The sequence below is a fragment of the Chiloscyllium plagiosum genome, chromosome 27, assembly GCF_004010195.1.
Source record: "Chiloscyllium plagiosum isolate BGI_BamShark_2017 chromosome 27, ASM401019v2, whole genome shotgun sequence".
In the NCBI taxonomy this organism is placed as follows: Eukaryota; Metazoa; Chordata; class Chondrichthyes; order Orectolobiformes; family Hemiscylliidae; genus Chiloscyllium; species Chiloscyllium plagiosum.
This window is the reverse complement of record NC_057736.1, coordinates 33,014,800-33,027,749: the sequence shown is the minus strand read 5'-3', so window position 1 is coordinate 33,027,749 and position 12,950 is coordinate 33,014,800. Positions and strand designations below refer to the sequence as shown.

Here is a 12,950-nt window from a genome sequence, read left to right as displayed (position 1 = left end):
CTCGAATAGAATTTTACACTTGTGCAGTGTTTAAATTAAACATCAACTGGGGCGATGGTAGCACAGTGGTGATGTCACTGGATGAACAATCCAGCGGCCTACACAAATAATCTGGGAATTTGAGTTCAAATCCCAGTTTGGCGGCTGGTTGAACTTCAATTCACTTCAATCAATCAACCTGGAATATAAGCTGTTCTCTGTAATGCTGAATGATTATTGTTTTGTGTAAAAATCTATCTGCTTCAATAGCATTTTTTTTAAGGGAAGGAAATTTGTCCTCTTTACCTCATTTGGCAGAATTGTGACTCCAGAGACACATCAAGCTGCCTTCAAAAACTGCGCAGCAAGCCACTTACTGCAAGATTAATTATGGTTTGGCAACCTTACCCATGATGGCCACACCCCATCAAACTATGAAACAAATCATCAAGTTTAGTTACTAGATTATTTTAAACTAAATTTTACAGCTTTTCTTGAAATTTCCAGCTTCTGGCTCTACCCAACCTGTATTTTGCAATATTCGTTTGCTGAATGTTAAATTTATTAAACAGTATTTTGATTTTAGTGCTTTTCATTTCCAGGTTGGCTGTCTGTGAGAACTAATTAATGTGTTCAGTGGTTTGACCAACTTGATGACATTAGTGCACCTCTGTGAGGGGGAGCCCCATTAAAGAATGCTGAACCTACCCTACACAAGGGGAGTTCTTGCCAGAGAGATCATGAGACTTCTCAGTGAGGCTTTCTTCAGATCTGTGTTTCCTTCATCACTGCTTGCAAATTCCAGGTTATTATGTTAAAAGCTAGCCCTCCACACAACACCAGATACATCCTCAGATTGAATTAATGTCTTCGAGGTTTCAAGACAGTAATAGGAATTTCATAAAAGTCTGACTTTTTTTCAATTTATCAAGTAACACTGAAATAATTTGCAAATGGTTCTGTTCCTTAAAGTCATTTGCAGTTAATTAAAATTGGATTGCTCATATGTTGCATACCAGATGCTTTGATTAAAGTGATTTTGTTTTGGTTAAACTCATTCTGAGCTGCATGATCAAACTGCACCAATTTACCAGTCTTCACTGCAACAATGAATATTTTTTGAAATCAAGATCCTTTTAAGATATCCTGAACTGCACTGGTTCATCGCAGGTTTCATGTTAGGCAAAGTGCAAATGAGTTGAGTGCAACCTTGAGAGTGAAAAATCCTTTGCAAAGCGAATGCAATTTTGGCTCAATTTGTAATCAGAAAGTCAATAATGCAGTAAGCAGTTTTAGTAGATTGAAGGAATGGTTTTGAGCCCAGTCTTCACAGATAAGTCAACAATCTCTCTTAGTATATTTTAAAATCTCTTCACATATGTTCTGAAAAATATGTGAGACATGACTACAATGCCACAACAGCCATTTCTTTAGAGCTCTGTTGCTCGATAGTATTGAATCATCAACCTTTTGGTTATTGGCTAAGCACACTCTTACTTGTATTACAGAGACTGACTAAGTTATTTCAAATTTCATCACAATAGGATTTGAAACCAGATCCCCAGAATATTAGCCTGGGTGTTACTAGTGCAGAGATATTACCACTGTGTTACCTCTGACCTTAAGGGCACAGACCAAAATGAATTTGGAGCAGAATAATTTAATTATTTGTCAAAATGTGCTTGATGCAAAATACCTTGGTCCTTGTGAATGAAAAGGAAATGAATGTTTAATTGAATAATGTTTCACCAAATGGAACCTGCTCTCACACACTCATCTAGAAATCAGGCTAATGGAAAAATCGTAATTTTGTCTTATCCTTGTATGAGCTATCTTCATACCTAATGGTGGCATCGATGAGGATAGAGAAAAATGAAAAGGGATTGTGGAATTGGTGTCATTTAGAACTAAGTTTACAATGTCCACCACTTCTGGCATTATCCAAATTGATCGATATTGAATATCCAAACTTAATTCAAAGAAAATAGAATTCAATGTCCTGGTTTGATATTTAACCAAGCAGGAGAGTGCTGAATGGGCATCCAGTCCTCTTCCCTTGTGAAAGCCTATGCCAGGCCTTTCTAGCCTACCACCAATTGAGGGTTTAATTAGGCAATGATTGCCCATGTAGGGGCCTCATCCTAATGTCTTGCCAGAAACTAACAATGTGGAATTCATGAGCGGTCAACCTTGTGACTGGAATGGTCTCTCAACTAAAGTTAATCAGTGCATGATGAAAAGACCCTGCTTCAAGAATTGGGGGCATGCAGGACACTTCATTGCCCTTGTTGCTGAACTTCACCACCCCATTTCCATCATCACTTGCTGCTGGCCAGGGCTCCAGTGACAAAGCTAGTCCGAGGGCAGTGTTGTACAAGTTCCAGCTACTGCCCCCTCAGTGGCATTGTCATGCAATAGAGTTGCTGACCTTTGACTGGCAGGCTACTCTTGGCATATGGGATTTCTACAAGGGGTCCTTGATCCCAGGGTTGGCACACCAGTGTCCAATTAAATGTCTCAGATGATACTCGATACGTGGGCTTCCCCTGAAAAAAGTGAGATAGGACTCTCGCTAGCACTGCAGCTAGTGGACAGGACACCCATCACTTTCATAACATATTGCCTTTTGTGTCTAATCCCCTGGTGAGGAGAGCATCTTAGCAACCCTTGGCAGTTAATAAGACTGAATCTACTCTGACTATTTTTCACGCTGCTGTCAATTACTTTATTAACATGTCAACTATTGTCCTGACAGGTGATTAAGCTGACTTTTGATGCATTTGAATTGGAAAGAGGCTACGACACTTTAACAGTTGGGGATGGTGGGCAGCCTGGAGAACAGAAAACAGTACTTCATGTGTAAGTAATGTCTTTGATGAATACAGGATAAGAAGATGTAAAGCTTCCACTCAATATTCTTGTTTGCCAGACTTTGAAGAGATCCGATAATTCTTTTTTATCGGTGGAGGGCCTATAAAAGTTTTCAATTTACTAAGAAACTGATGGCAATACGCCAATATATTAGTAAATGGTTCCACATAGTTTTGTTTTACTGTCATTTTCAGTTGTTTAAAGTCAGTTTTTTTTTTCAGTTCTTTGATGGGATGTGGGCATCGCTGCCTGTGCCAGCATTTATCGCCCATTCCTGAGTTGGGAAGATGGTAGGACCACTGTAGTCCACATGCTGTCAGCTGACTCATGGTATTGTGATGGAGAGAGTTCCAGGGATTTGACACAATGACACTGAATGGACTGAAATGTTCACAAGCATTAGCCTGGAACTTTATTTTTGTGATAAACCAATGTTCAGTAGTACTAATAAAACTATCAGGTTACCACTCAAGTGTAACAAATAATATTCCTTCATGTTAGTATTCCCTTCAAAGAACTACACTCCAAAATATAGCCTAACTGCACCGGTTCATGGTGAGTTTTAGATTTGTCAAATCAAGCAAGATGAAAGGATTGTGAGAGAAACCTGGGCAATTTGCACTGATTGTGTCCAAAGCAAAAATGTTTGATCTTAATATGTAGACTTGTTCTTCGTGAAACACTTTCATGTGACAAGCAGCTAATAATAATTAATTTTGGATCCTAGTGCTCTCCTAACAGAAAATATAACTTGAGAAGAATGTTTTTATCCAAGAATGGGAGGTCTTGGCATGAATCAGGAAGTCTCCAAAACAATCTCAGCATCTCTAGGAGCCATGTTACCTTCTGGATAATCATTCTGTGGAACAAAGGGAGATTGAACAAGTTGGGAAAGGGATGTTTCACCAGGAGACCAGTTTGTTTTACTGCCTGACCTTTAAGGTGGATTGTGTGAATTGCTTACTTGCTCCAAATGGGTGCCCATTTGGAAACAGCTCAGTATTTGAGCCAGCAGTGCATTCCATGGCTTCTGTGCAGGAGGGGGTCTACGAGAGTTTTGGAAACATGGAATGGAGAAAGCATGGGTAGTGGTGGCCTAAAACATTTTTTGTGAGTATTCTGCTCATTCCAGCCACCAAAATATATAGATTTTTTTTAAATCAAAAGAACTGCAGATGCTGTAATTCAGAAACAAAGACATAAGTTGCTGGTAAAGCTCAGCAGGTCTGTTTTGGATTCTTTGTCTTTGATTCAACTTGCCACATCGTCACTCCTGTTCTGAGAGCAATGGCGTGTCCACAATCGGTGTTGCACTCAGTGGATTGTAAACATGGCTTCAAAGACAATAATAAGTGCAAGAGCATGAGGTTCCCAACTGAACCTCTAGCAGCACCAGTTGCCTGACTTTATGCTTGCTGTTAAGGGAGGCAAGAAGGGTAACACCATGGTTTTCATTTCAACTCCTGTTTTCTGCCAGTATCCAATTTCCTTTTCTGTGATTTTTTTTACCTGAAGGGGATGATTTATCTTGGCACAGAGTTTTGAGAATGATGTCCAGGTGACTTATTTACTATGCTGAGGACAGCAAGCTAATGTCACCCTAATCTTTGAGAAGAGAAACTTGTGAACATCCAATGTAAAGCTACTGTTTAATGACTACAATCTGTATCACTAAGAATTCAGTTGAGATCTTGGGAAGCACAAATGTTGAGTTATAGTCCAACAGGTTTATTTGGAAGCACTAGCTTTTCAGTGCTGCTTCTTCATCAGGTGGTTGGCTGGAATGAGCTAACTAATCTGGAAGGAGCAGCGCTCAGAAAGCTGATGCTTCCAAATAAACCTGCTGGACTGTAACCTGGTGTTGTGTGATTTTTAACTTTGTCCACCCCAGTCCAACACCGGCTCCTCCAAATCATGACAAATATTGAGAGAATACAAAAGGTGGCTGCTGATTTATTCACTTTTGGATAATGGCTTAATGAGTTCATCACATCATCTTCAACTTCATTTTTCAATTACACTTCACTTTATGACATTTAAGATGCCATCAGTACCTGAATTTGGTTTACTTTTCTGACATTTAGAATGAAGTCAGATTGTTCTAATCAGTTTTTTTTTTCTGATTTTCTCCCTGGCAGTTTGACAGGGACGAATATTCCTGACCTAATTGTGAGTGTGAGCAATCAGATGTGGCTACAGTTCCAGACCGATGAAACCAACAGTTTGCTGGGTTTCAAGGCTGTATTTTCAGGTATTGTGTACATTAATGAAAAATTAAGAAAAGAATACCATTCAAAGGGTAGCAAATGCTGCCTCAAACTGTGTATCATTAACTAAACAGAATCCTATGGTTCTGAAAAGAATCTGGATTAATGTAGTTTTTCAAACTCATCCTTTAGGAGCACCTCCCTTGCAACATCTGTCTTAACCATAAGCAGAGCCATGTTTTTGGGCAAATTAAAGTCCCATGGACAAGGCGTAGATGCGAAGCAAAAGAAAATGTAATGATGAGGAGGAATGGAAATTCAGTGAAAGGAGACATAGAGCAAGTGTTTTAGAACACATTGGCTGCCTTTTGACATTATTTTAGTTCTCCATTTGTGACAGCCTGCAGGGGTCAAAGATATGAGGAAGAACTGGTTGGGGGTTGGCATTTACCAACAAAAGGTTTGTCGTTGTCTGCAATTTGGATAGTGGTTGCAAAATCATTTTCTGTGGAGAATTTCCAGTCTTTGATAAAGGGGGGGGTGTGCACTGATTGAAAGTGTAAACATGTCAGCCTGAAGTCTAATGAAAAACCATTGCCCTTACAAAGAATAACTGCAGGAAAAAAAGGAACTGAAACATGATTTACAGGCTATATGTTAAAGAGATTTAAATATTTGTCATTTGCAAAAAATATTTGCTATTCAGAATAATTTGAACCAGCTAAGTTGGGAGAAAAACAAATTCCAGACATAACTTAGAGTGGAGTAGAACTTACAGATATATTGCAGCTTAGAGACAAACAGTAACAAAATACCAATGAGAAAATCTCCAACAGGGTGAAAATACATGGATGCTTTAAGCATTAGGAAGATGGATATTGTTGTAACATATGGAGTACTATGTAATGGGAATACTGGAGAGCCACCTGACCCGATGGATAAACGATTCAGAGCCATAGTTTCTTACCTCCCCTCGATCTCTTCATTGAAAACTGCTGACGTGTCGTTGGCCATCTCAATTTCTTTGCTCCTCTCACCCACTCTAACCTGCCCCCCTTTTGAAATTGCTGCAGTTTGCTGTCTTAGGTCCAACCCTAACTTTGTTATTAAAGCGGATGACAAATATGGTGCTGTTGTAGCCTGGCGCATTGATCTTTACCTTGCGGAGGCTCAACACTAGTTCACCCCCCGGACCATGACCCTACATCTGAACAACAAGCCATTGTTGCCAGGACTGTCACCAACCTCATTACTTCCAGAGATCATCCACCCACTGCCTCGAACCATATCATTTCTCATCCCTGGACAGCCCACTTCTACCTCCTTCCCAAATTCCACAAAGGAGAATACCTCAGTAGACCCATTGTATCAGCCTGTTCCTGCTCCACTGAGCTCACTTCCTCCTACCTTGATTCCACCCTCTCTCCACTTGTCCAGACCCTGCCCACATACATCTGTGATTCCTCTGATGCCCTCCGCCATATTGACAACTTCCAGTTCCCTGGCCCTCACTATCTCCTGTTCACCATGGATGTCAAATCCCTCTATATCTTCATTTCCCACCAGGACGATTTGAGAGCTCTTGGCTTCTTTCACGACCAGAGGCCTGAACACTCCATATCCACCACCACTCTCCTCCACTTGGCTGAACTTGTTCTTTCACTGAACAATTTCTCCTTTAATCCCTCTGACTTCTGCCAAGTCAAAGGAGTGGCTATGGGCACCTGCATGGGTCCCGGTTATGCCTACCTCTGTGTGACATGTGTGAAACAATCCTTATTCCAGTCTTATGTTGGCCCCCTCCCATACTTCTTTTCTTAGCACATCAATGACTGCTTCAGTACCGCTTTATGCTTCTGCCAGGACCTTGACAACTTAATTCATTTTGCCTCCAATTTGCACCCCATCACATCATCCATTTCTGACACTTCCCATCCATTCCTTAACCTCTCTGTTCTCCATTTCGAAGAATAAACCATCAACTGCTATCCTCTACAAAGCCATTGACTCTCCTAGCTACCTTCACTACAGCTCTTCACAACTCATATTCAGTAAGGACTCCATCCCATTCTCCCAGTTCCTTCAACTATGTCACATCTGTTCGGATGATGCCACATTCCAAAACAGTGCTGCTGACATGGCTTGCTTTTTCAATAACCGTGGTTTCTCACCCACTGTGGTTGATAGGGCCCTGAAACACATCCAACCTATCACCCGTACTTCCATTCGTGTCCCTTCCCATCGCTCGCAACAGAGTGATCGGATTCCCCTTGTCCTCACTTTTCATCTCACCAGCCTTCGCATTCAAAGGATCATTCCCTGCCATTTCAGACAACTCCAGCAGAATGCCACCACCAAAACACATCTTTCCCTCACTCCCACTGTCTGCATTACAGGGATTGTCCCCCCGGGACACCCCAGTCCACTCCACAACCACCGACACCACCTCCCCCGACCCACAGCACCTTCTTGTGTAACTGCAGAAGGTGCAAAACCTGCCCCTTCACCCCTCCCTGCTCACTATTCAAGGACCTAAATAATCTTTTCAAGTGAAGCAGTATTTCACCTGTACCTCCTCCAATCTTGTGTATTGTATTCACTGCACCCAATTTGGCCTACTCTACATTGGAGAAACTAAATGCAGACTAGGTGACTGCTTTGCGGAACACCTCTAGTCTGTACACAAGCCAGACCCTGATCTTCCCATAACCAATGATTTTAACACAGTGTCCTGCTCGCATGCCCACTTGTCTGTCCTTGGCATTCTGCAGTGTTCCAGTGAATCACGGCACAAAGTAAAGGAACAACACCTCATCTTCAGACGAGGCACTTTACAGCTTTCTGGACTTAATGCTGAGCTCAACATCTTCAAATTGTGAGATTAGAGTGGTGCTGGAAAAGCACAGCAGCTCAGACAGCATCCAAGGAGCAGGAAAATTGACGTTTCGGGCAGGACCCCTTCATCAGGAACCCCTCCTGATGAAAGGCTCCTGCCCGAAATGTCGATTTTCCTGCTCCTCAGATACTGCCTGACCTGCTGTGCTTTTCCAGCACCAGTCTTAACTTGACTCTGATCTCCAGCATCTGCAGTCCTCACTTTCCCTTACCTTCAAATTGTGAACCATTCCTTCCCTTACTAATAGCTTGTTATCATATCCTCTCTCCCTTTCCCCCATCCCAGAGAGAGTGTCTGTCTTTTTAATTCTGGCACAAAATACACCATTGTTCTGCCATTTTCACATTCCAATCACTTAATTTGAACTATCAACATATTTTCCCCACAAGCCCCCAACACCCACTATCCTGCACCCCTTCCACCCACCAACTATAGCATAAATGCTGTCTTCTCCACATTTCACTTCAGCTCCGATGAAAAGTCATCTCGACTCGAAATGTTAGCTTGCTGTCTCTCCATGGATGCCATCTGACTCACAGTGATCTCCAGCATTTGTTGTTTTCAGTACAGATTTCAGCATCTGCAGTGATTTGCTTCTGTAGAGTGATAGATTGTTCAGATGAGAAGAAGAGAAATAAATAGATTTTGTAGCTTCATATGTCAGGGATACTTGGGAGATGAAGGATGTAATTTCTGTGTCAGGAGAGTTATACAGGAGTTACATTTGTTGGATATTTGTAATATGTAAAGGACAAACTTAACATTTGAAGTGTGCTACACATCACCAGTTTATGATAAGCATGATGGTTCTCTGCATGAACAGATAAAAGCACAAAGGTTATTTTAATGGAGTCTTCAATCAACCAAATATAAATAGATGCTTTGGAGTCTTGAGTTAATAAATGTAATGCATGAATGTATGTCTCCTATGTGACTTACTGCATCATGGAAACATCAAAGGCCTTGCATAATAACTTGGAGACAATGAGTAACCCAGGTAACATCGCAAAAAAAATGGAAATGTGACATCTTTGAATAATGGCCACCGCAGAATGCTCACACTTTCTGTAACCTGGAATTCAAAAAATACTGAACACCAAGTACTCATACAGTGATTTCAAAAGGCTAACTTTAAGGATTGAGGAAGTTGAAAAATGCCATTCAACTCTATGACCTTGTTCCCCTCTCAGTGAGATACGGCACATCTTCATCCTAACGCCACATGGCTCTTGGATAAGTTTGGTTCAGAAGGACCCGATCAGTCTCTGTTTGATCTAGTATTAACTGCAGTTTGCAGAAGACAGTCCCCAGTTCTGCAACACTTTACATGTTACTTACTTGCACTCTTAACACATCTGACTCTAATTTTTAAACGATGTCCCCAAGGCCCCACCCCAACTAACAGAATCGTTTTCTCCATCCTTCCAGTCTTTGTCCCTTTATATATTGAAAACGTCAAGTCACCACATGATCTTCTAAATTACATTGAATACAATCCTACTTTTTGTACTCTGTTTTCATAATTTGGTCTTTGGAATTCATTGTGATTAATGCTGCAATCCTCCAAAAGGCCAATGTAGCCTTCCTAAGGAATCATTCCGAGAATCACTTTCAGTATTCAAGACATGGTTAAAACAGGGCTTTGTATAACCAAAGCATGAATGCTTCCAGTCAATAATATGCTTTCAATTCCATGAGTTAAACTGCAGTTGACAGTCATTTATGAAGATTATCAAGAATCTTATGGAAGTCTAGATAAATAGCATTCAGAGACATTTCCCTATTCACTACTTCAATCATTTCCTCATAGGATTCAAGCAGACTCAGCCTGCATAATCTAATCTTTACAAATCCAACAAAACTGGATCTCTCTGATCAGCTTGCAAATATTTTAGATTTTTCATCACACTTTCCTTGGGAGAAAGTGAGGACTGCAGATGCTGAAGATTAGAGACGAGAGTGTGGTACTGGAAAAGCACAGCAGGTCAGGTAGCATCTGGGGAACAGGAGAGTCGATGTTTTGGGTATAAGCCCTTCATCAAGAACCTGATAAAGGACTTATGCCAGAAACATTGATTCTCCTGCTCCTCGGCTGCTGCGCTTTTCCAGCACCATACTCTCATTGCCTATACAATTCTTTTTAAGATTAGCTTCCCTACAGTGTGGAAAGAGGCCATTTAGCCCAACAAGTACATACCGACCCTCTCACAAGTAACCCACACAGACCCGTTTCCCTCTGGATGATGCAGCTAACACTATGGGCAATTTACCATGGCCAATCCACCTGACCTGCACATCTTTGGATTGTGGGAGGAAGCCGGAGCAAACTCACGCAGACATGGAGACTGTGCAAACTCCACACAGACAGTTGTCTGAGGTTGGAATCGAACTCAGGTCCCGAGCACTGTGAGGCTGCAGTGCTAACCACTAAGCAACCATGCCACCATTTTTGTGACGGAGAAAGTGAGGTCTGCAGATGCTGGAGATCAGAGCTGAAAATGTGTTGCTGGAAAAGCGCAGCAGATCAGGCAGCATCCAGGGAACAGGAGAATCGACATTTCGGGCATAAGAAGGGCTTATGCCTGAAGAAGGGCTTATGCCCGAAACGTCGATTCTCCTGTTCCCTGGATGCTGCCTGACCTGCTGCGCTTTTCCAGCAACACATTTTCAGCACCATTTTTGTGACATCAGGTATTAGGCTGCATGGTCAATAATCTCTTGTTTTTTTCTCTTTATCTCCATTCTTAAATTAAGATTTCTGTTCAGGTGAATTTTCAAGTTGTCTTGCTACTGTTGAAAGTGAGAGCATGTAGCTTTTACTTTGTTTCCTGGCCTAGAGCTTCCTTTCATCAAATGAGCAGAGAACACATTATGTCCTGGCTTTGCCTGGGACCTTACTTTGTGTGATGACACAAAAATAAGTCCTTGCATGTTTTTAAGAGATTTGAACCTTGCTGGTGTATGAATGAAAGAATTCTGAGACTGACATTTGGTGCTCATGTTTTCTTGAATGTGTGTCATTTCTTTACAAATGCTGACTGCAAACACAAGATAAATGTCTAAGAAATACAAAAACAGCAGCGTTAATTTTAATCAGTCACCAGGTATTTTAGCCAGACATGGATAATCCTTTGAAAACCAAGCAGAAATTAAGCACTTTGTTAATTTTGGCCATTGGCTCAATTAGTCTGTTGTTATCACTGAAACATTGTTGATTTTCTGATCAACCTATCCAGAAATGTTATAAAGCACTTTGAGAGCAGGTGGGATTTGAACCTTCGCCCCGTTACTGATTCTGATCTCGAGGTAGGAACACTACCATTCTGCTGCGTTAGCCTCCAACATCTGGAGATAATCTGTTTGTTTTATATAAACCTTTCCAAAAAGGAAGGGTTCCCATCTATGGTCCTCATTTCAATCTCTTTTTTTTTCTTTCTTCAAAATAATAACAGAATGTCTTGGCTTTAGAATCAAATTCATTTTTTAAAATTACGTTATAAAGGGAAGAAAGTTTCAAATGAAAGGGTTATTTCATTAATAATAACCTATTTGACAGCAGAACAGGTAGTTTGATCCAAATGTTGTGCCATTAGTGGAAACTGATATCGATGATTTATTTAGTTCCAGTGATGCAACAGCGTAGTCAGAGAAATACCTTCAACTTAGTCAAGCTCATAAATGAGAAATTGAACCAAAGTAATGTTGCAAAACTCCACTGGATGTTTTCCCATTGTGCCTATTAATAATGCACATTGCATTATCCAGTACTACCCTTTCTTCATACATTGTTTCTGGGGGAAATAGTGTTTTCATTGTAATATTCACAAATCACGTAACAGATGTCGTTTTTAGTGTTCCATTGGGGAAGGGAAGCCTTGTTGCTAAGCATGCTTTCCAGAAAAAAATCCAATGACCATTAAACATTTAAACATTATTAGGCTTTCTTTTCCTTTGATGGTTTTGAAGTCAAATGAGAAATGCAGTGACTTCTGTTTTTAAAAATTTGCTCTTGCAATGTGTGTGTTGCTGACACACAGATTGACCATATCTAATTGTGCTGAGAAGCTTGAGGTGAGTGTTGTACAAGCTCACTGTTCTAAACGAGCCAACATTGATATTGCATTAGCCCTCCCCAATTGCATGAAGTCACACCAATCTTTGGCTGGAGACAGGAATTCTTCCATATGGATTGCTGGTGGGCAAGCAATACTTTAAGTGAATTGAGCAGTGTTTAGGGTTAATTTGACATTGGTCGACTGTAGCATTTTAAAATGAACTCATTGACCCTGATTACTTGTGTGGGATTATTGAAGTCCTAGTTGTACCTGTATCCAGATGCTTGTAGATACAGGTAGTTTATTTTCCTTTCCAGATCCTCCATCCAGGCCTCATTCCAGTCAGGTCTGTCCCATATTGAGTCAGTGTTTCCCAGATCAGATTTATTTCCTGCACGCTGACCATGTTTCAATGCTCCCCACTGTAAGGACTAGCTTTAAGACAACATTATAAACCTACAGCCTTGTACACATCAGCCTCTAAGGCTTGAATCAAGAGCAGGAAAGATGACAAGCTGGCGAATATCGGCAAGTGTGAGGATATTTGTTGTGTTTGAGGATTGTAGCAGCACTCTAGCGTCTTGTCAATTCACTCCTGCTCAACTTTGGAAGTTTGACTTCCAGAGAACCCTTCACTGATGGTGCTTTCATTTCTATTCATTAGTTTGAAAACTCCCTCCATTTGCCTGGAAGTTTTCATGCTAAAATGTTAAAGCACATAATCACAAGAATAAATCAGGGATTCAAATGAAACAGAAGTAAAAGTGAATTATCTGGAGAAAATGAGGACTGCAGATGCTGGACATCAGAACCAAAAAGTGTGGTGCTGGAAAAGCACAGCAGGTCAGGCAGCATCTGAGGTGTAGGAGAGTTGACGGTTCAGGCATAAGCCCTTCATCAGAAATGTGAGGGTCGGGGGGAGGTGGGAAGGGAGGCAGGGTG

At 41.0% G+C, this 12,950-nt stretch overlaps 1 protein-coding gene across 2 annotated transcripts in view; it reads left to right on the top strand.

Annotated features, from left to right (window-relative positions):
* csmd2 (CUB and Sushi multiple domains 2) overlaps positions 1-12,950 on the top strand; it is a 1,704,811-nt gene that overhangs the window by 1,231,434 nt on the left and 460,427 nt on the right. For both annotated transcript variants that reach the window (XM_043717868.1, XM_043717867.1), the window contains 2 exons: positions 2,735-2,838; positions 4,989-5,101. In XM_043717868.1, coding sequence (XP_043573803.1) covers positions 2,735-2,838; positions 4,989-5,101 — 217 coding nt within the window. The remainder of the gene's footprint in view (positions 1-2,734; positions 2,839-4,988; positions 5,102-12,950) is intronic.